This window comes from Amphibalanus amphitrite, unplaced genomic scaffold, assembly GCF_019059575.1.
Source record: "Amphibalanus amphitrite isolate SeventyFive unplaced genomic scaffold, NRLGWU_Aamphi_draft 001342F_arrow, whole genome shotgun sequence".
Lineage (NCBI taxonomy): Eukaryota > Metazoa > Arthropoda > Thecostraca > Balanomorpha > Balanidae > Amphibalanus > Amphibalanus amphitrite.
The window spans coordinates 47,227-75,174 of record NW_024882835.1 but is presented as its reverse complement, the minus strand read 5'-3'; the positions used below and the strand labels follow the sequence as shown (position 1 = coordinate 75,174).

The 27,948-nt window shown below is 46.7% G+C and overlaps 1 protein-coding gene and 1 non-coding gene across 2 annotated transcripts; both read right to left on the bottom strand.

The window, feature by feature from the left end:
• Positions 1 to 106: 106 nt before the first annotated feature.
• Positions 107 to 27,697, bottom strand: LOC122372303 (uncharacterized transmembrane protein DDB_G0289901-like). Its single transcript, XM_043349355.1, has 6 exons — positions 27,692 to 27,697; positions 9,170 to 9,235; positions 8,500 to 8,683; positions 7,900 to 8,079; positions 1,908 to 4,581; positions 107 to 1,364 (listed from the first exon to the last, which is right to left on the bottom strand). The coding sequence occupies exons 2-6, from the start codon at positions 9,233 to 9,235 to the stop codon at positions 1,352 to 1,354; spliced, it is 3,117 nt and encodes a 1,038-aa protein (XP_043205290.1). The 5' UTR covers positions 27,692 to 27,697; the 3' UTR covers positions 107 to 1,351.
• Trnar-ucg lies at positions 9,048 to 9,120 on the bottom strand. Its single transcript has one exon. It is a non-coding gene; the product is annotated as a tRNA-Arg (tRNA).
• Positions 27,698 to 27,948: the final 251 nt, after the last annotated feature.

Below are 27,948 nucleotides of genomic sequence, written 5' to 3'. Positions count from 1 at the left end.
GCATATGCTTTATGAATATTTGCATGTCAGTTAAGTCGCTTTGACCCCCCCCCCCTTCCCCGGCCTCACATGCATTGGGTTAGCTCACCATGGGAAAAGCAGCAAGTGATATTTTTCGTATATTTTCTCTCAACTGCCAGGCGATCAACGTTAACAACAGCTGCCGCACACTGACATTTCACACAAGACATTGCCAGCACTATAACAAATAAATAACAGACAATACGATGAGCTACAAAGCAGGCAAAACTGCGAAAAGCATGATTATCTAGTCATCACGATTTATCTACCACATTAGCACTTGATTTATTATGTTCTTTCTCTGACGCTTATTAGATACTACGATGTTTTATTGACAGGTAAGTACGCATTCGTGTAAAACAAGTTTTTGAATTCTTCTTGAGGCAGATGGAGAGCCTTATAAATAGGGATGACTTGATTACTTTGCCCTTCGTCGAAACCAGTTACTTCCACACATTATTGAGATAAAGCTATCTGCAGAAAAAAGAAGCTGTTTATACTTTTATGAAGAACAAGCATTGCATCTCGATTTTTGAGTATTAGACATAGATCACTTTTACCTTTTGTTTCTGATCAGCTCAGTCTTTCGTAAATAATGACATATCTGAAGCAAATTCGCAGCTTCTGGCCACAGCAGCACAACACAGTTGGTAAACGCTATACACTGTACATTACTCACGCAAGCAAAAGCACGATGCTTCACACGCACGAAGCTTGCCATGAAATCAACGCTAGCTTAGCACTAGACTCGTCAAATGCTTATGCTATAACACACGCGTAGTCTCCACAAAATCAACACTGGTTTAGCACTGGGTTTGTCTAGATACGCGAGGGTGGCGCACATTACACAGTAGTATATAACGACTGCACCATTGTTGCTACCATATCGCGACCATGGCGTAGCGTGGCGTATACCATAGCGTATACGCATAGGTAGGTACTCGCCGTGGTCAAAAGGCGCCTTCATAAGAACAGCGCGATTATCAGCAAAACGCACAACTCTCCATCTATTCATGTAAATACAGCAGTATGTCCTGTTCGGGCCACACTTTATTCTCTTTAGTGAACACCTGTTCCGTACAAACTTAAGGTCAGCTATGTAAAAAACTTATTCAACTGAACACTGCAGAAGCGTGCACAAAAGCCACCAATGCACAAGTCTTCAGCTGTGCAATGTGCACAAGTTTTACTTTACTTCATGTAACATGTGACATCCGCACATGTCCTTTGCTTCGGGTCGGTTTTTGATTGATCATATTACCATATTACCAGCAGAAGACGACAAATACAATGCAATATTATGTTCACGATGCGTTGTTTCTTCATCGTGTCAGTGTGCAAACCTGTCAAAAGCAAACAAAGCGTGTTAGTATGTTTATACCTCTAACACCTAACGGAATCCAAACCAGTCATGGTTTTCAGCTCAGATGGATTTGAGACAGATGGATAATAGTAATGAGATGGTCAAGCTAAGAGGCTTGGAATGGAGCCTTGAACTTTGGAAGATGCGATGAAGGTGCAGACATGTGTCATGGCGAGTTTTGCGACAGCATTAAATTTAGGATTTGGGCCCTTTCCCTCCGTTCGTCAAGTGTAGACTGTAGGTAGAAACATTCGGCAATTTAAAATGAATGTAGCCAGGACGCAAAAATATTCGACAAGCACCTCAGTAACAAGGATGGAGCCGGAAAAGGTCACCAGGCCTACATTTCCTCAGGAGGTAGTGCACAGAAAGCCATTCGCTGCCCATCTTTTACCCAGGACCGTCTGAATGTTTCACTGCCGCTAATATCGGGACAGCACAATAGTTCTCCTGTCAGATGATAGGTATTAGGTTATCATGATTAAAAGCTTCTCGCCTAAATTCAGCCGGAATGGGTTCTCACCTGCCCGGGAGCCATTGTGACCAGAAGGCGTCCCTCTTCCGCGTCTGTTTCTCCTGCCGCTCACTAGATGACAGCACTGAGCCACCGGCACCAGCGGACGCCAACAGGGTGGCCGCAGACGAGTCGTCTGCTTGGTCAGATGAGCTGGAAGGCGGATCGTCATAGATTAGAGACGGATTAGTTACGTCTAGCGAGTCGAATTTAGACGCGTCTTCAAAATCCAGCGTCGACATGTCGAAGGAGGAAAAGTCGTCGTAGTTGTCTGAGTCACCAAGAGATGTCGCTGTGTTTGCATCACCCTGAACATTTGAGGAATCAGCACGAGACTGGTCTTGGTCGATGAAGCTCTCGACACTGGATATTCGTCCATTGTTCTGGAGGTTTCCCAGGTCGAATTCGGCCACAGAGGAGCGAAGGTTTCCCTGGATAGGTGCCTCAACTAGTTCGAGCGTAAATACGCCGTTTTCATCGAAGGTCATGCCGTCAACGATGAATTGTCCACCATTTGTGACGTCATCAAAGGCAGCTGTGGCGTCAGAAGTGCTGGTTATGACGTCACTGCTGGAAGGACCAGTGAGGTCCGGTTCGACAGAGGAAAAGTCAGCAGAATCAAGGAGTGAAAACAGGCCCTCGTCAAAAACGCTGCTCTGAGACCTTGTGCTAGTGACGTCGCTGCTCCCTGTGACGTCATTGAAGTCATCGAAGGAGTCGCCATTCGTGGTTTCTCCATTTACATCTGTGTTGAAATCTGATGATGTGCCGCTATCCAGAGTTCCAGAGATGAGGTTGGTTGAATCATCCGAACCGACGTTATTGAGATCGTCGCTGATAATGCTGATGAATTCATCATTTATAGCGGCTTCGCCGTTGCTGGTGATCAAGTTGTCTGAGTTCACGCTGACGAAGTTGTTTGAGTTGCCGCCAACGTCACTGCTCGTGCTGATTGCGCTGACGGTACTCCCGCCATTGAAACCATTCCCGCTAGCATTGTCTATTGCGGTGGGAGCTGTCTGTGTAAAAGCTGGCGTGATGTTGGATCCTGTCGGCTGTAGAAGACCGTCCGCACTTCCAACTGTTCGAATATCAATTACGCCCGATATCTGGTCATCCGAGGTAGATGACGCCACCTGTCCGTTGTTTGTTATAGAGGACGCTGCTGTCGTTGTTTGAAGGGAAGGCGAGAGACCAGCGTCTGGGTATCGGTATCCCTGTTGGCCATTTGAAGTGGTCAGCAGGCTGCCGCTGCTCAGAATGTTGTTGTTGGTCTGGACAGAGTTGGTTCCGGTATTGCCTAGCTGAGTAACGCCGAGAAGAGGCTGCTGATATTGGCTGCTTGATAGAACGTTGACGAGCCTGTTGGCAGTGACGACGTTCTCCTGCTGGTTCGTGTTTACAACGTTGCCTTGCTGGAAGCCATTGTTGATGAGGTTTGCATTCTGCTGATTGACTCCTGTTGTAAACCCACTTTGCTGCTGGCTTACTGGATTGATGAACGTGTTTCCCTGTTGAAGCCCACCATTGACAAAACCGTTTTGTGAGAAGCCTCCATTGTTCACATTGGCTTGCTGGACGCTGCTTCCAAATACAGTGCCCTGCTGGAAGCCGTTGTTGATGAATCTTGTCTGCTGATTCCCTGTGATGATGTTGCTCCCTAGCTGAGAGGATGTGCCTAAGGAGTTTCCCTGGGCAGGGAAGACTTGTCGCACGGGTCCCAAACTGGAGGACACTCCACCATTGGTCAGAGGCCCTACCTGGACAGTCTGGAGTCCAGACGACGGCGTCACAAACTGCTGAGAGTTTTGGATACCGTTAAACGTGTTCTGATTTGAGAGCGTTCTCAGTGGAAGTCTGCTCTGTCCACTGGAGTTTTCAATCGCGTTCGTCGTTAGTGCGTTTACCCGATTCTGGTTTGAGAACCCCTGAGAGTTGACCTTGACCGGAGCGCGGGAGAGACTAGCGACACCTATATTACCAGTGGCGCCACCTTTAGCCACACTCTGCTGTGTGTTGCTAAGCGGTAGTGGTCTAAACTGGTTACTGGGCGTCGCCTGTGAAAACACTGGCCTCAGCGTAGTCACAACTTGTGGCTGAATTGGCCGCCTTTGAATCGTAATTTGACCGCTGTGTGCGCCACCTGCCGGCCGTTGAATTCCATTATAGGTGGCGCCAGTTGTCTGCGACGACGGTTGCACGGACGGTCGCGATATAGGTCTGGAAGAGGCCGTAACCGGTTGCGCCTGCGAGTACCCCAAACTGTTCTGAATCTGTCTCACGCGAGATGGAGCCATGGGCTGGAAGGAGTTGAACGTTGGCTGGGGAGCAGCAAAGTTGGCAGCTTGTTGTGGACGACTGGACGTCCCACTATAAGCATTTGATCCCGTGTTGACGCTGTTGAAGCGGTTGCCGGAAGAACTGGCGTGTCCCTGACCGGAGGCACCTCCGAATGAGTGACCTCCAGAGGTCTGAGCTCCGGAGGAGTAGCCAGAGTGGTCTGCCGAATGGCTCGGTGATGGGCCCGAGTGGAAGTCGCCGGATGAGGACCCTCCAGAGTATCCTCCGGAGCTGGAGGATCCTCCGGAGTATCCTCCGGAACTGGAGGAGAAGCCGGAGTCGTAGTCGTTAGTCCACTCCTCCTCCTCCTCCCAATCTGACTCCCAGCCGGAGTCTGAGTAATCTGAAAAACAAATAATAACACCCATCAATGACCCAATCATACGCATATACGTGTACACTTATAACATTACGATTCGATTAGTCGTGCACCGTTCATCGGTTTCAACTAACAAAATTGACTTGCTTTTAAATTGCGATTAAGAACGGCTTAGTTCGAAAACAATAAAGCTTTGCTCGCTCAATTAAAATGTTCTGGGAAATATTGAAAGCTAAATGTGTAACACAAATGAGCAGCCTCATTTAGACAAGCTTTGAAATCTGTCTAAGAACAGCCAAAGTTCGGTAAAGCACGGACTAACTAGACGTTTGGACATCCCACGTCATAAATCACGAGACCTAAACAACCCAACGACAGATCATTTTCCTCGTCACAAACCTTCTTTTCATCATCGACAAACTGTTCCTTCTATCTCTCCCCTCCCAATTCTGTGCCGCACTGCCGATCAAAAGGTACTCTTCTTCAAACACATTGCGAAATAGCCGCACATCCATGGCTCCTCAGCCTCTATTTATCAGTCTACCTGGAAGCAATCGTCACTCCTACAAGCTGTGGTGTGGTGACGCGCGTTGCCATTACGCTGTAGTGATATTTCATCGGAGCGGCGCCTTGGGCTGGCCGGTTTCACCTCCCTCCCCCCTCCTCTCCCTCCCCTCGCCTCCCCAGCGCTCAGCACATGGTCCGTTGTGGGGCTATTGTTCTGCGTTGCGGTGCGTTTTCTGCGAGAATGCGCACGGTGCCGTGACAGGCAAGGGAAACCGACGAAGATAGACTGGCTCATAAATACGAGAGCTCCAATTGATCGTTGTATGATTTGTATCGTGTAATGTCATGCCCTTGTAGATGCGCCCACAAAAAAGTATAGCTGTAGGTAATAGATTAGTGCCTACGACTGATTATACGCTCAGCTTAGCACACCTCATCTTGATTTTTGATCATTTTTTCCCAATTTCGGGGTGTCAGAGACATTCAAGCAGCTTGAACTTTGGGGAAAGTGATTGGGAAAATGCATCCATTCATGAGGATGAGGCACAATCTGGTTTTGAGCAATAATTTCTCCGAGAATCAATAGCGCAACGGCAGACTGTCGAATCGCAACTGGCACGATATCGACCCTGATCGAATCGAAACTGACACGAGCTATCGAGCATGTCTATCTAAGATCAGATCTACTGGCGCACGTGTATGAAATTACGGCTGTAGGTATTATAACAGCGAGCAACGGACATGATCTTTTATCTCCGAGAAGACCTCTCCCACCCCAGGCATAACCTTTGGTCACGCGACTTTTAACTGCTCACACGCAATGCTACGCAGTATGCCTCACGTGTAACCGCATAATATCGTCATCAGTTTTGATTAGTGGGGGAATTGGCTAGTCTTCATCTGAAGTCGCCTCTAGTCGTGGCTGATAACGACTCCATCACCACGTTCCATCAACGCTTAACTTATAACTCAACTCGTAACTCCCCACCTAACCCACGACGACCGCTGCCCCCTATCACCTATCGAGACGACCTTCGTGACGTCACTGGCGACCACTGTGACGTCATCAGCGGAAGTTACGAGCGAAAGTGAGTCTGTGTTCGTCTCCCACCCGGGGTTACGGCGCCGCCCGCACCGAGGTCAAAGGTCAGGTTTCGGTGGGCCGAAGGGCGGGTTGGAACGGGCAGAGTCGGACGGCCAAGATGGACGGGAGCACGGCTGGGAGGTGGAGCAGGTGCTTGGAAAATATTTATGTAGCTTTGGGAACACTCGTAAGTACCGTGACTAGAGATGTCAATCGGATACCAACTTTTTGGTATACCGATACCAAACCGATACCAACTCGGTATTTGGTATTTCAATCCTAATGTGTTTGGTATTTTGTTGGTATCATGAACCCTCGCTAATTAGCGAGGGTTCATGATACCAACAAAATGTTTAAACATTAATGTTTAAGAGGCTAAGAAATCGGTAAAAAGTTGGTATTTATCTTATGTTCCCAAGTTGGTTTGGTTTCGGTATTTCTCCACGGTTTTGGTTGGTATTTGGTTTGGTATCGGTATTCCGATTTTCCGTAATTGACATCACTAACCGTGACATTGTGTATGATGCTGTGGAAGAGGTAGGCGGAGGGTTCACGTCGGCCTATGGAATGTTGTTATTTGTGAATGGCAGTAATGCCAAGTGGTATATCTTCTAGAATAGCAAGTAGGTATGCTAAAAACGAAAAAGAAAGAAAATACAGTTTTATTTCTCATGGCTGCAAAATATTTTTCAAAACTGTATTGCGCGACTATATGTAGTCTGTTGTTCCATATCAAGCTTGTGGCCGGAGTTCCTTCAGCAGTTAGCGCCTCCGTTTAATAATTTACGTCTTTAAATGCAGAAGCTGTATGTACAGAAACCATGCACTGCAGGGCACTTCAGCCGCAAGCGTGACATAAAACAGAGTATAGTGAAGGCATCATTGAAAGTTTTATGAACCTATTCTATGAAATGTTTTAACCCTCGCCCGCACATGCCATTTTCCCATCCTAGAACGCACATGGGGGAGGGGGTTGCCACCCCCGCCCCGCGCCATTTCGTTCCTGTTGGAGATAGAGCTTCGCGGCAAAGACCAAAAAGATTTTTGGGAAGAGATGAATCCAATGATACCCAGTTTTACCTTCTCAGGTCAGTCATTGACCTTCCAGGTCAGGTTAAACTAAAAAATGTTGCTGTTTTGTGTCACCGTTGGATATCAAGTGCGAGCTGCTTATCATATACCGATGACGATGCCGTTTTCTGGTGCCAAGCCAGCTAGAACCTCTTTGTCACACTACCCGACCAGGTTTTTGCTGCTGAGGTCATTTCAGGTCAAGTTAGGTCAAGGTCAATGATATGTGTTTGTATGTCTGTGTGCGTCTGTGTGCATACGGATGTGTGCACCGATTGTTTATGTGTCCATATTACAAGAAATCATGATCTGAGAAGCTTTTACCAAAAATGCAGTTAAAAAAAACTTCACGAAAAGTAAATTCAGCTTGCCTAAAACGCAATTATTTTACATGACCTAGGTTGACCTTGACCCTGACCTTGACATCTGTACATCGTTGAACAACATGTTCCACGATAGGTGGGAGGTAAGACTGGCAAAAAAGGCCGAAATCAAGGCGTCAAAAGCTCACAAGGCCCATAGCCAACGCAAGATGTTGAGAATTGGTTTCTTTAGAACATCTGAAGTTGAACATACCTACAACTGAGACTGCAGAAACAAATAGCTTGCACCTTCGGCCCTTCAAGAATGTTTGCTGCCGGAGTACGTGAGTACCTAAAGTATTAATGTCATCGATTTACCTTCGTAACCGCCACCCCTGTCATAGCCGCCGTCGTAGCCTCCACCGAAGCCCCCGTCGTAGCCTCCACCGAAGCCTCCATCATATCCTCCATAGCCTCCATAGCCACCGTGGTTGTGCTTTGTTGTGATCTCATTCGCGAGATCTATCAGTTTGTAGCCTTTCTGCGTCAGCAAGTGGCCTGCCAGAGGAGAAAACGCGTCATTTTAGGGTCGTCAGGATGTAAATCAGATATGCTTATGTAAGAATAAGGACAATATGCTGCTTATGGGCACATCTAATTGCAAGCATTAAGTTCTTTGTTAAAAAAAAATACCAGAAAAGCAGCATTATATGGCAGAACATAATCAATTTGTTAGAAAAGAGAACTTATTCCGTGTAAATTTCAGCCTTACTTATTGATAATTAAGCAATATGTTTTCGTCAACTCCTGTTACTTTTTTATTTCAAGAAGCAACTTTGAAACACGAGGATTTGTAAAGAAAATAGTTATAAGTCGTATCAAACAAAGTCTTGTTTCGGGCAAGAAATCTTGATCTCCATGTAAGGCATCCCATGCGACACGCTTCATATTTTATATGAATTTCTTGCTTCGACTTACCTCCTTTTCGCAGGAGCTCTCCTTTTATCCGTATGAATGGCTCTTTCACTTTTGTTATTATCTTCCCAAGCTTATGCTTGAGATTATACAAGAAATTCTTCTTTTTGGAGAAAATGGCGCCGAAGTCGAAGCCCTTGCCGCCGCCATAGCCGTGCTGGCCGCCTCCATAGCTGCTATAGCCTCCCTGCAAGAAAAGAAAACATCTCAGGTTATACATAAGCAAACTAAGCAAGTCGCATGTTGAGATCCTGTAGTCAATTATCATGTGTCGTTCTTGACCCCCAGGAGGACCAGCCTCCCGGATAATCGCGATCCCAGGTGAGAAGTTCTGGTGAGTCTAATTCCGCCGAGGTGTCAGCCCAGTTGGGTGGCTCTTTCCTCGAAACTATCTCACACTTACTGCCCAATACTGCAATGTTTTGCTACCCAGTACTGCAATGTTTGATTATAGCTGTCACGTTTACGCTGCTCGTTGCGACGCGGAATTAGGAAAAGCTCCCCAATCGTGTTTGAATGACCCGTGCCCGAACAAAACCGGACCAAAGGTCTGACCGTGACAGGACTCGAACCTGCAATCTCCTGATCCGAAGTCAGGCGCCTTATCCATTAGGCCACACGGCCACGGAAAACGTTGAGGAGTTCCCTTGATATATGAATAGCTATAACTTACTGAATGGTAGTGATCTGCTGACGTCAAGACGACGAAGACCGTTGTTAGCAACAAGAACCGTAGCATCTGAAACATAGAAACAAAATACCAATAATCAGTGACATTAGACCTAACAGCGAGAGGAGGCAGGCTTTGAGCGTTTCCTGTCCGCACGTTTTCATTTCTCAATCCCGAAAATAGCAATCCAATAACAGTAAAATGGAAAAACCATCCTTTCACTTCATTATGTAATGCGTTGCGAAATATCAATCAGTGAAGATCTCACGAAGACCTCATGCGTCTCGAATCATTGAGACAGCACTGCATGGTTATCCAGACATCTGACAAGCCAGCCACCTTACGACGCCATCCCGATCCCGGGGCGTGGGCAGTGGGCCCCAGAGGTCATGCTCAGGTCACAGAGGTCATCCAGGTCACGGGGTCAGGTACCGACACTAGAACGTCCGGTGAGTCTGCCTCGGCAGGTATCAAGAAAAGCGACAGTGGAACAGTGGGTGTGGTAGGAGGGGAGGGGCGGCAGCGGATAATAGGACGTAAAGAAAACCGAATGACATCCCGTGCCAGCCCGGGTAGTGGTGGGGGACCATGGGAAGCAGCCTGTAAGACAGATGGTCGTCTGGTGAGGAGTCGGAGGTAAAGCACGGACCACACCAGGCATTGTTTGGACTGGTCTGAAAGGGAAAGCTACCCGGGTGGTAGGATCGCTGGTTTGTTTGAGTTGATTGATTGGAGCGCCTTGTGTGGATGGAATGTGGTATAAGATAGAAGTTCAGGAAAGGAAGAGGATGGCAGTAAGAGGAGATAGCGATACTCCGATTGCATTGTTGACGTAAAGTGTAATGGTTTCCCGATGTATGTAAATGACTCTTAGAGGAAATGATGGACAAGTTATTTGCAAACGTAACCCTAAACCCATGATATGATTAAATGACTAGTTTTAAAATGAAACTATTTTACGATCAGTTGGATCTGACTTGAACTCAAAAATCTTAAAAAATCTTACCTATTTCTATGGAATAACACGTTACTATTATGAAGCGACGTTAAACGCTGACCCATCGATCAATGTACCACCCTGCGTTTTCAATTCCACTAGGGCTAGTTCCCAGGAGAAAGTTGAGCAAATGGTCATATGATGCAGATCAGTGGTAAAATTATTAGCCGAGAAACACCGCATGGTGTTTGAAGACGGCAAATGACCTCAGCTAATGGTTATAATAGGGGCCTCGCCAAAAGTTAATCGTTGATGATTTCAGCGTCCATGGACTATAAGGAATTAAGAGTACCTAATTTTTATCAAAGCCCAGGGAAGGGGAGTTGTGCTTTTAGCGATTACCTGTTGAACCTCTAGTATCAGTATACCGGGGAATAGTTATTTGTCCAGACTTATTATCTTATATTGCTTGTTATTTGCGAGCCAGGGTGTGTAATATAGTCTTGTAAATTGAAAATGTGGGTGGTTGTGGGGGCGCTCAGGGACAAATTCGATGTTACATCTGTTTGCTTGCCTGTAGGTTTGTCTGTCCTTGTCTGTCTGTCTGTCTGTCTGTCTGTCTGTCTGTCTGTCTGTCTGTCTGTCTGTCTGTTTGTTGTCTGTTTGTCTGTCTGTCTGTTGTCTGTCTGTCTTTCTTTCTTTCTTTCTTTCTTTCTTCTTGCCATGTTCGTCTGTCAGTCTGCCTGTCTGTTGTCTGTCTGTCTTCCTTCTTGCCATGCTTGTCTGTCATTTTGTTTTCAAATGTTAACAAAGGTCTGTCCGTGTGTCTGTCTGTCGTCCATCTCTTCATCCATTCGTCCATCTATTCATCCCGTTCATCTATCCATCTCGTTCGTCCTTGAAGCCTCGCTCGGGCCCTGCCTCCGATGAATTGAGGCGCTGTTTTCACTGCTCACGCCTGCCGCCGGCCACCAGCCTAGTGACGCCAGCTGGCGCGCGCAGCGGCGAAACCGGCGCACTAGTCACAGCTGCGCCGCGGCGCGACCGCCGCATGCAGGCGGCTCGATTGTCTCAGCATGCGACAAACAGTTCAGCTTGTAAGCGTCAGCGAGCTAGGAACGGCAAATGAGTCGGTATGGCCAGTGGTATGCGGGTGTTGCAAGTAGAAACACGCCCTACGAATATGTGTATAAATTGGAGAAAATGAGGTTATTTGCTATGACGAATGCAGATGGAGCGCCGAACAAGGTCACAAGACAAAAGTAGTAATTGACTTGTCGTCCGTATAGTCTTGGGCGCCGTTTCTTTCCTATCAATTTCTGGTATTCATATTTCATAATATTTTATATTAAATCCACCCAACGTCCTTTTGCGATTTCTGTCTCTTGTAGTCTGGAACACCCAATCGAGCATATGTTCGACATCAATCGAATTCGATTGGTTTGTAATTACGGGTTATTACGAGTTTGTGGTGACGTCGACTTTCTATACCGTATAATTTCAGTATTTCGTCCGGTAGTTACCGTGAAGCTTAAGCAGAAATCACAAGTATTGATGCTTATCACAGTTTGGTTTTATAAGTTGGTATTGTCCATGTCATGGAGCTGACGTTGATTGTGATAAAAAAGAAAAACGAACAGTTTGAAGCATCAATTCTAGCTATAACCACTGCGCCATGCTTTGGCTTACTTGAAACACATAAGGACTACGCATAACTTATCACTCATATTGGTGTAAGATTTATGTTACTTTCCATCGAAGCAGCATGCCGGTTGCCGGCCTATGTATTTCGGATATTCATACTCTTCACTGTATGTCGTAACTAACCAGTAACCATGGTGCCAAATGCCAATCGACTATCATCGAACTGCCCAAATGCAAATAACGGCGCTGCCTTTGATTACTAAACGGACCATGCCAGGTAATGACAGCCATTTTAGATTTATTCCGCAAAACGCGTGTTTGACAGAAGTTTCATTTGCCGCTTTCACCTACTAAGAAAACCACGCTGAGACTCATGAATTCGCAGCGTATGTTAATTGGTGTTAACGTCAACACGGTTACACATACCGGGAAACGGAGCCTGTCAGGGAACACATAACTGTGTGACCTTTGACCCTGTGACGTCACCAATGTGTCAGCCAATGACGAAACAGGGTCAGGTGGCGCCTGACCCGTGCGTTGTGAGAACTGGTGTTCAGCGATAGGTGTAAGGAAGTAGTTGTGGTCTCAGCTGCTTCAGCTGCTGCCTGCTGCACTGAAGCTAGTTGGAATTTTGGAAGGAACATGGTTTAAAGATGAATGGCATTTCAGGCTGTCGGGGGGGGGGGGGGAGTGAATACGGTAGAAATGGAAAGAATGCAGGTTGTGTGTTTGGATGGATAATATTTTTAGTAAAGGCACTATTTTTAATTGGAACGAGACTATAAAAAATGAATGCATCTCTCTGCGAATTCGAAAAGCTACCTTCAGGATCTTTTTCAGAAATATTCATAAGATTAGAAATGGTTGGCAATTTGTGGCAATCTTATGAGGATAGGTTTCAGCGTGAAGCCGGGCAGAGAATATGCCACCCCTCCCTCCACCCCAGCAGGTCACGTTCGGCTGAATACCCCAGCAGGGTGCAGGTTAAAGGTAGTGTGCCAGCTTTCTTGGACCGTATGGAGTTAATGGCCCAGATAAGGAGAACCGGATTTTTAGAACTTATCCATACCTTCAAAACTCATGGAAACGTCTTAAATTCTTCAAATTTTGAGTACCCCAGTGCAAAATTCGCCCCGACGGGTTGTCGGTCGTACCCCAACCACATTTCACACCACTATGAACAATAAATGCACACACTGAAATCGCTATTACCGATATGCTCATCCAATCAAGTTTCGATAAACCCGTTCATCATCATCTCCTGCGGTTTCGAACACGCCTGTTAGGTGGCTTCTGATGCTCGTCGAGGTCGGAATTTCCAAATACGCGTGGTGCGTCGAGCCGCGCGCTCTGACTTCGGCCAAGAAAAATGCGTCAGCTGATCATTGTCATTTCTGCCACTTGCGTGTGGTGAAATGGGGTCATAACTTATAAGACGGCTTTTTCATATCAATTATTTTACATAAAATCATATTTCAAACCATAAATAATGTTCGACAGCCAAATAAAAGAAACAATACCAATACGGGCTTACAGTTTAAGGCTCGACATTGTGTTGTCTACGATTAGACAGCTGATAACTCATTCCCGTACGTCGTATGGTCGTAACACTATAATGACCTTTGCTTATTGTCACAAGTGCGCCGCATTCGCGATTGTTGCCCGACGCCTGTTTGCAGGTGAGCCCACTACAGTTGTTATACATATCTAAAAACCGAAAAACTTTTAGGCGAAAAAGGCACTATTCCAGGCCCATTTTTGATTTTTTTGCGATATTAGGTAAAAACAGAAGCTTCTTATCCTAGGAAAAATAAAATGGGAAATCTTTCAAAGGTGGCACACTACCTTTAAGGCTCGACATTGTGTTGTCTACGATTAGACAGCTGATAACTCATTCCCGTACGTCGTATGGTCGTAACACTATAATGACCTTTGCTTATTGTCACAAGTGCGCCGCATTCGCGATTGTTGCCCGACGCCTGTTTGCAGGTGAGCCCACTACAGTTGTTATACATATCTAAAAACCGAAAAACTTTTAGGCGAAAAAGGCACTATTCCAGGCCCATTTTTGAATTTTTTTTTTGCGATATTAGGTAAAAACAGAAGCTTCTTATCCTAGGAAAAATAAAATGGGAAATCTTTCAAAGGTGGCACACTACTTTTAAGCTAATCCGACAAAATATTACACTCAGCTGTATTTCTATTTGACTTTTAGATTTAGCATGCCTGGGTTTTGTTCCTTTACCTAACTCAAACTCCACGGAAGCGTTTAGCAAGGCACCGGTAATGCTACACGCCTCCAGTGACGTAATACCCGGCTGTGCGCAGCTGTGCCCCGCTCCCGCCCGCCCTCATGACCCCCAAACCCTCAGTGGCAGAGGTCAGGACACCGGCACGATGAGAAGATTGTCTCAACCGCGCCATTAATAGAGCGGCGGCGTACGCGACGCGCTGTTACTCCAATAGCGGCCAACGCGACGCACTTTCACTACCGTTGTCAGCTATTAGCAAGTGCGATGCGCAGGAGGCATTGTCATAGGAAGATTGCGGAGTAGCTGTCAGCGCAAATTGTACGCTAATTTGGCTGGAGAACACGCGTAAGTTAGGTCACGGGTGACCCAAAGCGAACAATGTGGGCATGTGGAACATGATTTGGTCTGAGAAAGGCACAAAATAGGGCGAAAAAGTCTGGTGTAGTGACTAATGATGCAAATTGTAGCCCGCTGAGACGCTGAACCAACAAAGATCTGATCAGGCAAGGCAGGTAAAAGCTACCACAAATATTTGGACTTCAGGCCTCTTCCGAAGAATAGCCGGGTATTTGATAGTATGCGAACACCAGCTAAATTCTTACAGGCCTAATTTGGATTAATCGACTATTGTGGGGGCATGGGCGGATTCAAATTGGACAGCCGGTTAGCCTGCGATATGTTTTGTAACCGACAACTATCATTATCAGCGGAAGCATCGTGTTCTTTTCTTTCTGCGGAAGATGCCGACAACAAAGGTATCTGGTTACCTCCACTATCTCATGAGATGGATATGTGTGTGGAGGTGGACTGTCCCACCGCGACAATACTGAGATCGCAATACAATGCTACAATACAATGTTAGGTTACAATCTTACAATGATACAATGCTACAACAGAAATGAACGTAAATTCGCCCGGCCAAAACTGCGTAATTCGCGTGCGGTTGGTTGCAACTGCACCTGAGACGTCCGGAAGGCCCGACCCGAGCGATCACGTGACCCCTGACCCGTGTCATGACCCCGGGGGTTCCGTCCCTGACATTGCGAAATGGCCACTCTTTAGATCCCACACGCGACTGGAGTTTTGCATAGTTAGATGGAAATTGACCATTGAGACTCATTGCACAAGATCACCCACGCGCAACATGCACTTTCTCCAATCAGATATCATGGGTCATATTTTCAGTAACACCACGTTTGGAAATGATCAGTCCGATCTAACTTGCTCTTCCTTCTCCATACCTCTGTTCCGTTTCCGCCATGTCACAACTAATACAGACAAACACAGTGAGTAAACGGCTATCCATTCTGACACAGGTCACAGGTCACAGGTCACGGGTCACAGGTCACAGGTCACAGGTCACGGGTCACAGGTCTCAGAGCCATGGGAACAGGGCTGATCGATTGGTGGGGGTTAAGGAGCAGACAAAACGATGCCACCGATACTCGCACGCATATAACGGTGAAAGAAAGCTACCTTCCAGCACATATAACTTAGGTGTGATATAGGAACTAGAGCTAAATGTGATATTTTCACTGACAATATTATTATATTGGTCATACTATCTGATGAATGATTAAATAAATTATTTATGCATTTAGCAGTCAGTATTCCGCTATAAAAAAAAGAAAAACAGCCGGGTAAAATAAAGTATCTCTTAGGTAGGCACGCGGTCGTCAAGTCAGGCGCGCTGCTTTCGTTTTCCGTGGCATCCGTAACTCGGCCATCTGTTGGACTGACTCACCGCAGGTTACGACGACAGCGGTAGAGGGAGGGAGAGAGAGAGAGAGAGAGAGAGAGAGAGAGAGAGAGAGAGAGAGAGAGAGAGAGAGAGAGAGAGAGAGAGACACAGACAGAGACAGAGATAGAGACAGAGACAGAGAGAGAGAGAGAGAGAGAGAGAGGGAGAGAGAGAGAGAGAGAGAGAGAGAGAGAGAGAGAGAGAGAGAGAGAGAGAGAGAGAGAGAGAGAGAGAGAGAGAGGAGGGAGAGGTAAGATACGCCACACAGTACATACCACTACATATGTTTGATTTTTTTTTAGTGGCATTGTACAAATGTACACCATCTAAGATATGAGAAAAGCCATCGTGACGATTTTGAGTGCAACGAAAGAGCATAACATTTTTAATATGCTGCAAAATGGAAATCAACGTGAGGGATCTTGTAAATTTTCGGTGAACCGTCGCTAATATCCAGGCGATAACTCACTTTGATCACTTATTTTCTCATCCTATCGTGATGAATCGAAGAGACCACCCAATGATTTCCAGTGATTGAGATGGATCTTCTTCGAGGTGAGGAAGCATTTCATTGGAGGCCCCACAAAGCGAATTCCTTTGAAGTTCACCGACGGAGCGCTAAAAATCGGTAGTCATTCCATGATGTGAGGACATACCGAGTTGCAAGGACTGTCACCGCCGCTGGGCTGACAACAGATGGTCTTCTGTCGTATTATGACGTCATAAGACCAAAACGTGCTGCCGAACTGTCGCGTCACACTTGAGATGCTGCGGGTGGCTCTACCTATAGGACAGAGAACTGTGGGACATTCCAATTTAGTGGCAGATTGCTTCATGACACCAGTTGGAACGTTATTGACGAAGTGATGAAATTGGAAGACGTACCTCCTTCATGGAACATTTATCACAGATGTACGTTGTGGCCTTGAAGGTAAGATAATGTGCGAATTTAACCAACCTACGATGGAATCCGTCATTAGGACGCTGATCGAAGCTACCAAAAACGTGTATGGCTAATGATTTGTGCGATAAGCTAGCTTCTATGAGCCAGGAGCTATTAACTGCCAATGTTTTTGCAACCCACCAGGCCATTGATTGGCTGAGCAGCTTGAAACACATTTGCTTTTTGGCAAGCGTCACTGATTCGTTTTCCGACTCAAATGTCCTGATCATACGGGCATGATACGGGTAACACGCCCAGTTCAAAGTCCCCATTGGAAATTATACATATGATACGTATGATCATAGACTACTGTAGTCTGTATTAGTAATAGACATAGAAGAAGTCTTATGCCCTTATGCGTGGAAACCGTCAGGTACTCCATATTCCCTCATTTAAATGCCTTTTTGACACAAGTATGTCTTTCATCATTGCTCCGATTTTCTTTAAAGGGACACTCCCACCTTAACCCTCGCCCGTATTGGTGTTTTTCCAGCCGCGAACGTATAAGGGGGGGGGGGGTCCGTTGGACCCCCCCTTGCCGTTTCGCCCCTGATCAAGCTAGAGCTTCGCAGAAAAAACGAGCGTGTTGCCCGTGACGAGAGGAAGCCGATGATACCCAATTTTAAGGTCCTAGGTCATTGGTTGACCTTGCAGGTCAGGTCAATGACCCCAAAGGCGGGAAAATCGGGACCTGTTAGAACGTCGTAAAGTGTGGCTGCTATGGGGTTTTTCGGGGTGCAGATCACGAATATCATGTTAGTTTTGATCACCGATGATGTCTTCATGTATTTAGGCCAGGTCGGGTCAGGTCAGGTCAGGTCAACCAGTAAGGGTATTCGTAGTAGGTGGCAACCGCCTCTGACAGCTTCGTAACATGTTACGAAGGCATCAAAACTACTTCGTAAATGTTCATATGGTTGCTAAATTCGAATTCAGCTCCAAAAACTGGCCTAGAAACATGTAAAACTCGAAAAAGTGAACCGAGGTCACCAAAGGTCAATGACCTGACCTGACCTTCAGGTGACCTTGACACCCACCCTAATGCATGGGGGCAACATCATATCACATGTTTGAACGCTTGAAACCACGAAAAGACTGCAAACGCGCGGCTAATGCGAGCCGACATACGCCGAATCGCGATTCCAGCCAAACATGGTCTCGAAAAGTAGGTCACAGGTCAAAGGTCATTTGGGTCAGGGTCATGAAATTTTTAGGGTAGGTGTGAAATTGATGAACGCGAGGGTACTGAAAGTTTCGTCGCGATCGGCCGCTTTTTACGCGAGTTATTCGCGAAAAACCATGGGGGGGTCCGTTCGACCCCCCCCCCCTATACGGGCGAGGGTTAACATTAGTTTTGAGTTGAGATAGCCAAATTGGTGGCCATGGCCTGCAAATACCGATTTGGGCACTCACAACATCGAAAAATACTTTAATTCGAAGATATGGAATTTCAAACTTGCAGTTTTCGGATTCTAAGGGGCTAATGCATTGGAATGCCCCCTTAGAATTTGTGACGTCAGCGGAGATCTAACGATTTTAAAATCTTAGACTAAAACCATCGTTAGCACGTGGTGGTATACGCTGCTTTGCGCGCAACGTCTGCCGCACTTTAAGGCTGCCAAATTATTGCTTCCAAATAAAGTCGCTAGTAACAGGGGAGATCCCAAAAAGTAAACAAAAGTAAAAGCCTAATATCTTGAAAACCAGTGAATATTTTTCGGTGAAATTTGGTAGATATTCGTTTTCGCTCTTTCTGAACCAAGGGACATCACTTTCATGCCAATTCATTAACTTTTTTGAAGGTGGGAGGGTCCCTAATGAAGTCCCTATGAAGCTCCTAACCCGTTTATAAAGAACAATGATAACTACTACCAGTAAAACGCCTTTTAGGGCGACTAACGGAGCGAGCGAGAGGGTGGGCCTTGCACGTGCGAAATTTCGAGGAGTACGGGGACCCGCAGTTGCTTCTGTACACGAACCCCAACTCTAGCCGTCTGTCCTGTCCAGTAACAACCGATAACATTGATATCGACTGCCGGTCCCTGTACAACAGCAGCTGAGGTTTTCTGTGCGTACCCTCTGACAGCTTATCGTTGTTCGCTGTGAGGGTGCTGGGACAATTTACTCAGGGTCGCTGAACAGTAGCAACTGCGGGTCCCCGTACCTCCAACTGAATTGAGCACGGCACCCTACTAACCGGTCTCTAGCAATATGCCAAATTTGAGCACAATCGGCCCAGCCGTTCTCGAGATCTGGAAGCGGCACCCTGCACGTGCGCACGTGCAAAATGGGTCCCCACTGACTTGTGCACGGCACCCTACTAACTGGTCCCTAACCGTGTACCAAATTTGAGCACCATCGGTCCAGCCGTTCTCGAGATCTGGAAACGGCCCCTGCACGTGCGCACGTGCAGCAGCACCCCAACTCTGGCACATGGATATGCAGTGCCTAGTGGGTGCCTACCTATATGCCAACTTTCAGCACAATCGGCCAAGTAGTTACCGAGATATTGCAACAATTACAAAACGGACACCTCTTCGTTTTGCATGTGGCACGTGCATAAGGGGTCACCCACATGCATCGGGAATAGTCCAATACTTGGTAGAAGGAATGAAGCTATCGCACAAAAATTACCGCGTGTAAATCGGTCAAGTGGTTGCTGAGATATAAGCCTCGCAAAAGCGTCCGCACGGCCGGCCGGCCGGCCGCTCATACTCAGAAATTTCCGTTAATCTAAGGAAAGACTACGCTCGCTTCGCTCGCTCCGTAATAATCACACAGTATGTAAAATTAAAGGCCGGGCTCCACTACGCGTTTTTTCCGTGCGTTTTATCCGAGACATCGGTTTTTGCGTGAAATCGTTCCCGAAAAAAAGTTCGCATCATTGCTCAACATTGGGCAAGCTACACTGGGAACGATGTCACGCAAAACACGACAACTTGCAAATTCCGTACCGATTTTAAGGAAATCTCGGTAAAACGCATGACGATGTCGCGCAAACTCGGAAATCTCGTACCTATAAAAAGTTCAATTATTTGAACTTTTCATCGTTTTTTGCGTGATCTCGGCCGGGAGACATGACTTGTGCGCTGCGGCAAACAATGTGAATGTACTTTTGTGTTTGTTTTTGACGTTGTTATTTTTTTTTTGTGCTGAAGCTAGGAAATTTTTGTAGAAGTTTTTTTATTGTAAAGAGGATGAGTGAAGGTAGCATAGCAATTAGCAACCCTACATATTTCATTTTGCGCTTAAAGCAGTGTCAATGCAGGGGAAAATGGTTTTAATTCAAATAGAAATTGGCGGAGTGGTGATAGATGAGTGGTCGGTAGAATGATATGCACAGTGCACACGCGCTTTATGTAAAAGTGGATTATTTCGGCACAAATAGGCGCCCAACTTTCATGGTAAGTGATACAGAAATTTCAGCTCAAAATTGCTTGTGACGAGTTTCGGCGTATGAGGGTCTCACGGGCGTCCAGCCAGTGTGTGGATGTATTCCAGTCTGGTGCATTGCCATAGGTAGGCGGAATGTTAAGAATAAAAAATCCCTTGCCCTCTTCAGCCACCAGTGGCTAGCTATGAAACAAGTTATGTATTTAAGCAAGTTTATCATAGGTGCAAGGCTAGCAACATGTGCAAGACAGTATTTTATAAAAGTTTGGCTTACTTTTTATTAAATGTTCCTACTTGCAAAACACCTTCTTTATAGGCTCAAAATAAACAAAGTGTGATTTTCCGCGTAGTGGAGCCTGGGTTTAATGACAACAATAATGTCACGTGCTTCAGGATGACAAGCAAAAAACGATATCACGCAAAAACCGACAAATTGCAAAACCGATTTCACGCAAAAACCGATGTCTCGGATAAAACGCGCGTAAAAAAACGCGTAGTGGAGCCCGGCCTTTAGTCATTCGTGCGATTACGATTTCTATTTACCTACTCATTTCTCCAACAACCACTTGCACCAAATTTCATTCAGACCTCCCTGCACTACCGTCTGCCACCCTGCAATCAAACACTTTGAGACCAGCTGCAACCGGCCCTGCTACCATCCATACACCGGCACACGGAGGGTCTGTGGAGACTGAAAGTGGCGCCGACTCGACTGTCAGCTCGCGTCAGGCCATATGGCGTGCATGTGTGTGCGTGTGTGTGTGTGTGTGTGCCGCGGTGGGGCTGGACTGGAAGGCAGCGGGTAGGTACGGTTGGGCGAGCGTGAGGAGGTGTAGGTTGGTGTTGAGCTTGAAGGGTGGCGGCGAGTTTTAGCGGTGGAAAGAAGGTTGGTGGGAATTTAGAACCTTCTAGTGGTCGAAACTGGACTTGGGATAATAGAGTTCTGAGGGAACAAAATGGGCTCCAGCTGTTGCAACTTATATGCGGTATCAACTTGAACTTTCAGGTCTTGAATTTTCATGTCTCAGCTCCAAACTAGCCTAATCGGTAAGCATCCAGTATTCAACAATTCAGCGTTCTCAAGTCTCATCAGCATGATATGCCATCCGGCATCCAAGCTAGCATCCTTAACAATTGAATGGTGACTGGTGAGGCACCGGAGAATCAAATGAAATTTGCTATTCATTTGCTATGATAAGCAGCAGATGAACTTCAGTGAGTGGTCTGTGGACAAGCATATTCTACATATTCTGAGCCAGGCGAAGATAGGTCCCATAAAGACCTAATTTCATTATTTTCATGTATAGGGCACGGAAATATTGGCAGTAACTTTCAATAATACTCAACAAAACACCTTCTTGAAAGGCAATTGACCAGTGACTGCGATTGTTTCATTAACAAAGAAAAGAAAATCCTCATAACAATATCTCGCATCCAGCTATGATATACTACGATCAGTGGGGAACTTTAGTGAGGAGCAACATCCTAAAGACCGCCTTGTCAACTCTGATTCGTGTATCTCTGTCACTTCTACGTCAACAGAAAATATAGGTACGCGTCCCACCCCTACCTTATGTCCCATCCCCTCCACCTGCTCATTATCCCTCGCCCACCTCGCATCGCTTACTTGTCGAGCCCACGAGTTTTGACGCCGAGGCTCAGAGTCTGACAGAGGCTCCATTTCGTGACCCAGGGGTCACGGGCCGGTTTCCCTCATGTATTAAATATGACCTGCCACTGGCGATAAGTCTCCATCGAAACGGAAAGTAATCGCCCCGGGGGATGGCGGGGAAGAATGATTGGTTTACATTGGTGGTCTGATTCGGACGTATGTCGGGTAAGGGGAGGTGAGGGCAGGTGAGGAAGGGGTGTCCTTGGGTGGAAGACGGTAAAGGTGGTAGAAAAAAGAACGGAAGAATAAAGGGATGATAGTTGATTAGGCATTCGGAGCTGAGTAAGTTTATCTAGGAGGTTGGTTGTTTATAGGATAGGACAAGCGGCTGCGCCACTTGCTTTGCTGCGTGGTAGGAAAAATTGCGGCACCAGCCAATTTGCTTTCGAATGGTGTTTGATTCATGTCGTTGTGTCGTCTAGAAGCATAGATATGGACGGAAATGTGAAGAGAATTTAAAAAAGAACTATTCTGAGGGCGTTGTTGGATGAAATTTGGGTGATACGGGGTCAAGACGGGTCAAAGGGGTCAGCCCCGGTCACTTTGGGTCAGGCCAGGTCACATAGGTCACCTCTCGTCCGCTGGGATCAGCCCGGGCCACTGTTCTGCTTTTGTCTCCACCACTACCCCTACCCCTACCACTACCCCTACCACTACCCCTACCCTACCACTACCCCTACCCCTACCACTACCCCTACCACTACCCCTACCACTACCCCTACCACTACCACTACCACTACCCCTACCCTACCACTACCCCTACCCCTACCACTACCCCTACCACTACCCCTACCCCTACCCCTACCCCTACCCCTACCCCTACCCCTACCCCTACCCCTACCACTACATCTACCCCTACCACTACTACTACCCATACTCCTACCCCTACCACTACCCCTACCACTACCCCTACCACTACCCCTACTAACACCGCTGGGTCATGTCAGGTCACAGAATAATTCGTGCCATTCCATTGCCCTTACTCGATTTTGTCGGAAATGGCGCTTTGTGGCAAATGTGGCGCATTGCGGCAAATGCGGCGCATCTCTACCTGTTGTTTGAGCATGCATCCTGGCACCAAATTGCACCCATATCGGACTATATTTGACAAAACTATGCGATTTGCGGCAAAAATGGCGCCTTGTCACTAAAGTGGCGCATTGCGGCAAACACGGTGCATTTGTATACTCGTATCACAAACTGTTTCCATCGAACGAAAATCTACACAATCTCTCGCCACTATTTATTCAAATTAAAACTTGCCGATCCGCCAATGCGAGGCACCCGCCACCGATCGGCATGCATTTAGCTCACAAAGTTTGTCGACCCCGGCTCTAAATGAAGATCTACGAACCGATCAAAATTTCATTGGCGTTCTTCCGGCGCGCTCCACGCGCGAACCGTGCACCCCAGCGAGTCGGAACCTAGAAAAGGCGCTGACCCGTTACGTCACCTAGAAGGTGTGCAAATTTCAACCCCCTACGATATACCGTCTGCCCTGTAGGCCGGCTAAATTGGGCCCACTACACGACGTGGCGGACAGACAGACAAACAGATGGATCCTGTTCAAATAGTAAGTTAGACTAGTGGATCCTGGCTTGCTTCGCGGCGCAAAAGGACATAAAATTTGGGATCGAATGGTGTGGAATTGAGAAATTGTTGGCAAAATTGGCCAGTTCGAGTGATGTTAATTTCGAGTAATTGTGACATCTAGAAGTCTAGATATGTGCTAAATGGTGTTTTAGTGGTTAATTTGAGCTCAAAGGGGTCATTTGAGGTCACAGGGGTCAAATAAGGTCACTTTGGGTCAGGTCAGGTCACGATAGGTCACCCCAGGTCACGATAGGTCAGTTCAGGTCACGAAAGGTCACCTCAGGTCACGATAGGTCACCCCAGGTCACGAAAGGTCAGGTCAGGTCACGATAGGTCATGCCAGGTCACAGGGGTTGCTTAGGTCACAACAGGTCACCCCAGGTCACGATAGGTCACGTCAGGTCACCATTGGTCATGCCAGGTCACGATGGGTCAGGTCAGGTCTCCGGTTAACTCGGATCATGCAAGGTCACAGGGGTCGCTTAGGTCACAACAGGTCACCACAGGTCACGGGTCACGATGGGTCAGGCCAGGTCACAGGTCACCTTAGGTCATGATAGGTAAATGCAGGTCAAACTGGTCACATTAGGTTAGGGCAGGTCAATTAGGTCACGATGGGCCAGGTCAGGTCACTGGGTTGACCTCAGGTCACGGTGGGTCAGGCCATGGCACAGAGGTCACCTAGGGTCACGATAGGTCAAGTCCAGATCAAGCTGGTCACGTTAGGCACGGTCAGGCCATTTGGGTCATATGAGGTCACGATGGGTCATGGTAGGTCACAAAGGTTTCATGAGTTGGGCATTGAATCTGGAATCCAGCACTGTTTGTTCCAGGCCGATCTGACGTTCTGAAGTTGAGATATTGGAGAAACACCGCATAAGTACTTGGTAGGTACTTTGTATAAGTACTTGGTAATTGTCAGAGTACTTGGTACTTGGAACTTGGCAGGACATAAGATTTGGAATCGATTAGTGTTGGTCCCGTGTAAATCGGACTTTTGTGTCCCCGCCCGCTGCTTACAAACTCAGGCCAGCCTCCAATGACGTCACTCGAAGCCGCTGGACAAACCGCCTATGGAGATTCGTGGCGTTACGCTGTGCAGCAATTAAAACAAATCAAAGAGTCAATATGCGCTGAAAATAAGCCTAACTCGCTACTTTATCTTTTCAATTCAAGAAAACATAAGTTGCTACCACAGGCCCACAGCACTCTTGCTAATCGCACACAAATCTTAAAAACTTTGTCCTAACCACCTGTCTAGTACTCGCGCCACTTACTGCTAAGTAGGTGCCTAACCATGCTGAGAAATGAATTCAGATTCCATTCAGCTTATTTCAGCACAATTGCTTCGTCTTCGTCTTCGTCTTCGTCTTCGTCTTCGTCTTCGTCTTCGTCTTCGTCTTCGTCTTCGTCTTCGTCTTCGTCTTCGGCTTCGGCTTCGGCTTCGGCTTCGGCTTCGGCTTCGGCTTCGGCTTCGGCTTCGGCTTCGGCTTCGGCTTCGGCTTCGGCTTCGGCTTCGGCTTCGGCTTCGGCTTCGGCTTCGGCTTCGGCTTCGGCTTCGGCTTCGGCTTCGGCTTCGGCTTCGGCTTCGTCTTCGTCTTCGTCTTCGTCTTCGTCTTCGTCTTCGTCTTCGTCTTCGTCTTCGTCTTCGTCTTCGTCTTCGTCTTCGTCTTCGTCTTCGTCTTCGTCTCGGCTCGGCTCGGATTTCTACAATTATATTTATATAAATTTATACGTATATATAGACAATTTTGAGCTTACCCCGAAAAAATGATGTAGGTATCCATTTAATAGCATTTCAGAACAATAAGCTTCTCAGTTTGGAATGTTTTATAACCAAGCTCAATTTAGCATCATTTTATGATAATATTTTCGAAAATCTTGCCCACATACCTTTCTATATTCATGTGCAACAATATTTGAAAACTTGGGAACACCGGCGCTTGATTTTCTACTTAAATACTCTACCCCGGAATGCTGGCACGACATCAAATTTTGATCACCCTGGCAAAACGCGTTACACATCTTGGCTATACCAGGAGAAACTTTCAAAATATTTTGATGAAACATACAGAACCTACCCTTAAACCATTTCAGAAAAAAGCTTTCAATGTTTTCCACCAGTGAAATTAACATTGCTCACCATAAATAAGTCTAGGTTCCCTCAATTGCTTTGCTCAAACATCCCACCTAATCATTGCCTATCAAATTGTATATACATTCTATATAATGGATGACGTCACCGGAGGAAGAAAATCCAGCACCTGATTGGCTGCCGGCGGCTGCTTAACGTAACGTGACGTCACCGGTGGGCACCGGACGTCGCCTTTTTGCAAGATACTTTTTCGCCTGGTTACCAACGCTCAATGCCGCCAGTTAAATGAGGAAATAAATTGCTTTCCGGTGTAGAAAGCGCCCAATCGGTCACTTTAAACTTGATTAAATAATTAACAGATAATTATAAACCACCCTTCAGCTCCTAATCGCACACAAATATTGAAATCCCTCTCTCACCCTCTCAGCACGTCGCTCGCCATGGCCGCCGGCAGAACAGCGCTGTCTTACCAACGAATTTCTGTCAATTTCAACGAACCGATTCTCACGAAAACTATTCCACAGCATTCACGACACTCACTTTTACGTCGTGGATTACTTTTCTGGACACTTGCACTTGATTTTCTATTTATTTGCGAATTTTCAAAATCGCGTATCTTCCGCTGCATTCGCCGGCCGAGAGCAACTGAGAGAATGGTGGCCGGCCGTGCACTTCCTCCATCACATCGAAATGATTACTTTACTGCACAAATCGGCCTGGCCCGTTAATTTAAACTTGATAATTTAATTAGAGGAATGTTTTAAACTACATTTAACGTGGTTGCAAGCGTGAAAAGTATTAATTTCGTTCACATCTAGTGTCGATGCCTATAATGGCGGCCGTTTCGGACGTGGATGGCCGGCGAGGAGCCGCGCCGAGCGGGGATCTAGTCACAACTAACGGCCTTGGGATGAATTCTGGTATGGATTTTGCTAAATTGAAAAGAATCATGTATCGCGTCATTTCTTCTTTACAGATGTTTTAGAATTAATTTGTTGGTTTGAATAAAAGAGTTGTGCTAGGCAAAATATTTGTTTTTATCGTACTTATTTTCGCAACCTAGTATATACCAACGTTGGTAGCTACCAAATCGAGACAGGGGGAGAAGAGGGAGATTTGAATTTTTCGTTTTTTCGACGGTGGCAAACAACTTGTAAAAATCGTCTCGTTTGATTCCATCACATCGGACATGGTCATACGGCTTTATTTCAGCCACACTCGTTTCTACTAACCTGCGTACGTCTGGTCGTTTCTGCGCCGCTGACGGTGCCCCAGTCGATTCCGCACGTGCCGTAAGGCGTCTGTAACGCTAATGCAAAGTGAATGCGTCTGTCACGTCCTATCTCGCAAGCCCCAAGAGAAAAACCTCGCTTGAAAAACTGAGCCCTTCAAAAAACCCGCAATCCTACTCAAATAGTAAGTAAACAAGATATCTTGGCTCGCTCCGCGTCGCGTTGGCCATAAAATGATTAAGGAGAAAATTTGGGACCGATTGGTGTTCGTCCCGTGTTGATCGGACGTCTAGAAGCTTAGATATTTGCGAAAAACTTGTTGAACTTTCAGCTTGCTGTATCACCTGCTACTTGGTAATGTACTGAAAACTTGCTAATGTACTGAAAACCTGCCAAAGGTATTTACTTGCCTAAATACCGCAAAGAACTTGTTCTAAAATACTTGGTATTTACTTGCCTAAATACCGCAAAGAACTTGATTCTTTCCGACGTTTAAAGCAGACGGCCCGCTTGCCGCACGGGCCTGGCGGCCGCCAGTGGAACTACTGCGCAGATGGCAGCACCTGCCCGTGGAGAAGCGGCTGGCAATCGGCCGCCCCACTCCCCACCCCGCCCCCACCCAGCTGGCCGCCAGACCGTGGGAACGACTCGGCTCAGCACTGCCGCACGCGCATTCAGCGGCGGTTTGTCGATTTTTCGAGTGTCGGCTGCCGATCTTCCGAGAGCCGGCCACCTGTCAGCCGCCGCTCGGCTCTGTGTTAAGCATATGGGGACGGCGAATTTCTCCCGGAGGGAAGCACCTCGCTCACTAAAGCACGTGAATCAGCCGCATTCCTGTGTGGCGCGCAATGCTGAAGAGATATGTGTTTCCGCGGGTATCTCGCAAGCCCTAACAGGAAAAGCTCGCTGCAAAAACTGAGCGTTTCAAAAAACCCGAAATCCTACTCAAATGCCAACGAATTTCTGTCAATTTCAACGAACCGATTCTCACGAAAACTATTCCACAGCATTCACGACACTCACTTTTACGTCGTGGATTACTTTTCTGGACACTTGCACTTGATTTTCTATTTATTTGCGAATTTTCAAAATCGCGTATCTTCCGCTGCATTCGCCGGCCGAGAGCAACTGAGAGAATGGTGGCCGGCCGTGCACTTCCTCCATCACATCGAAATGATTACTTTACTGCACAAATCGGCCTGGCCCGTTAATTTAAACTTGATAATTTAATTAGAGGAATGTTTTAAACTACATTTAACGTGGTTGCAAGCGTGAAAAGT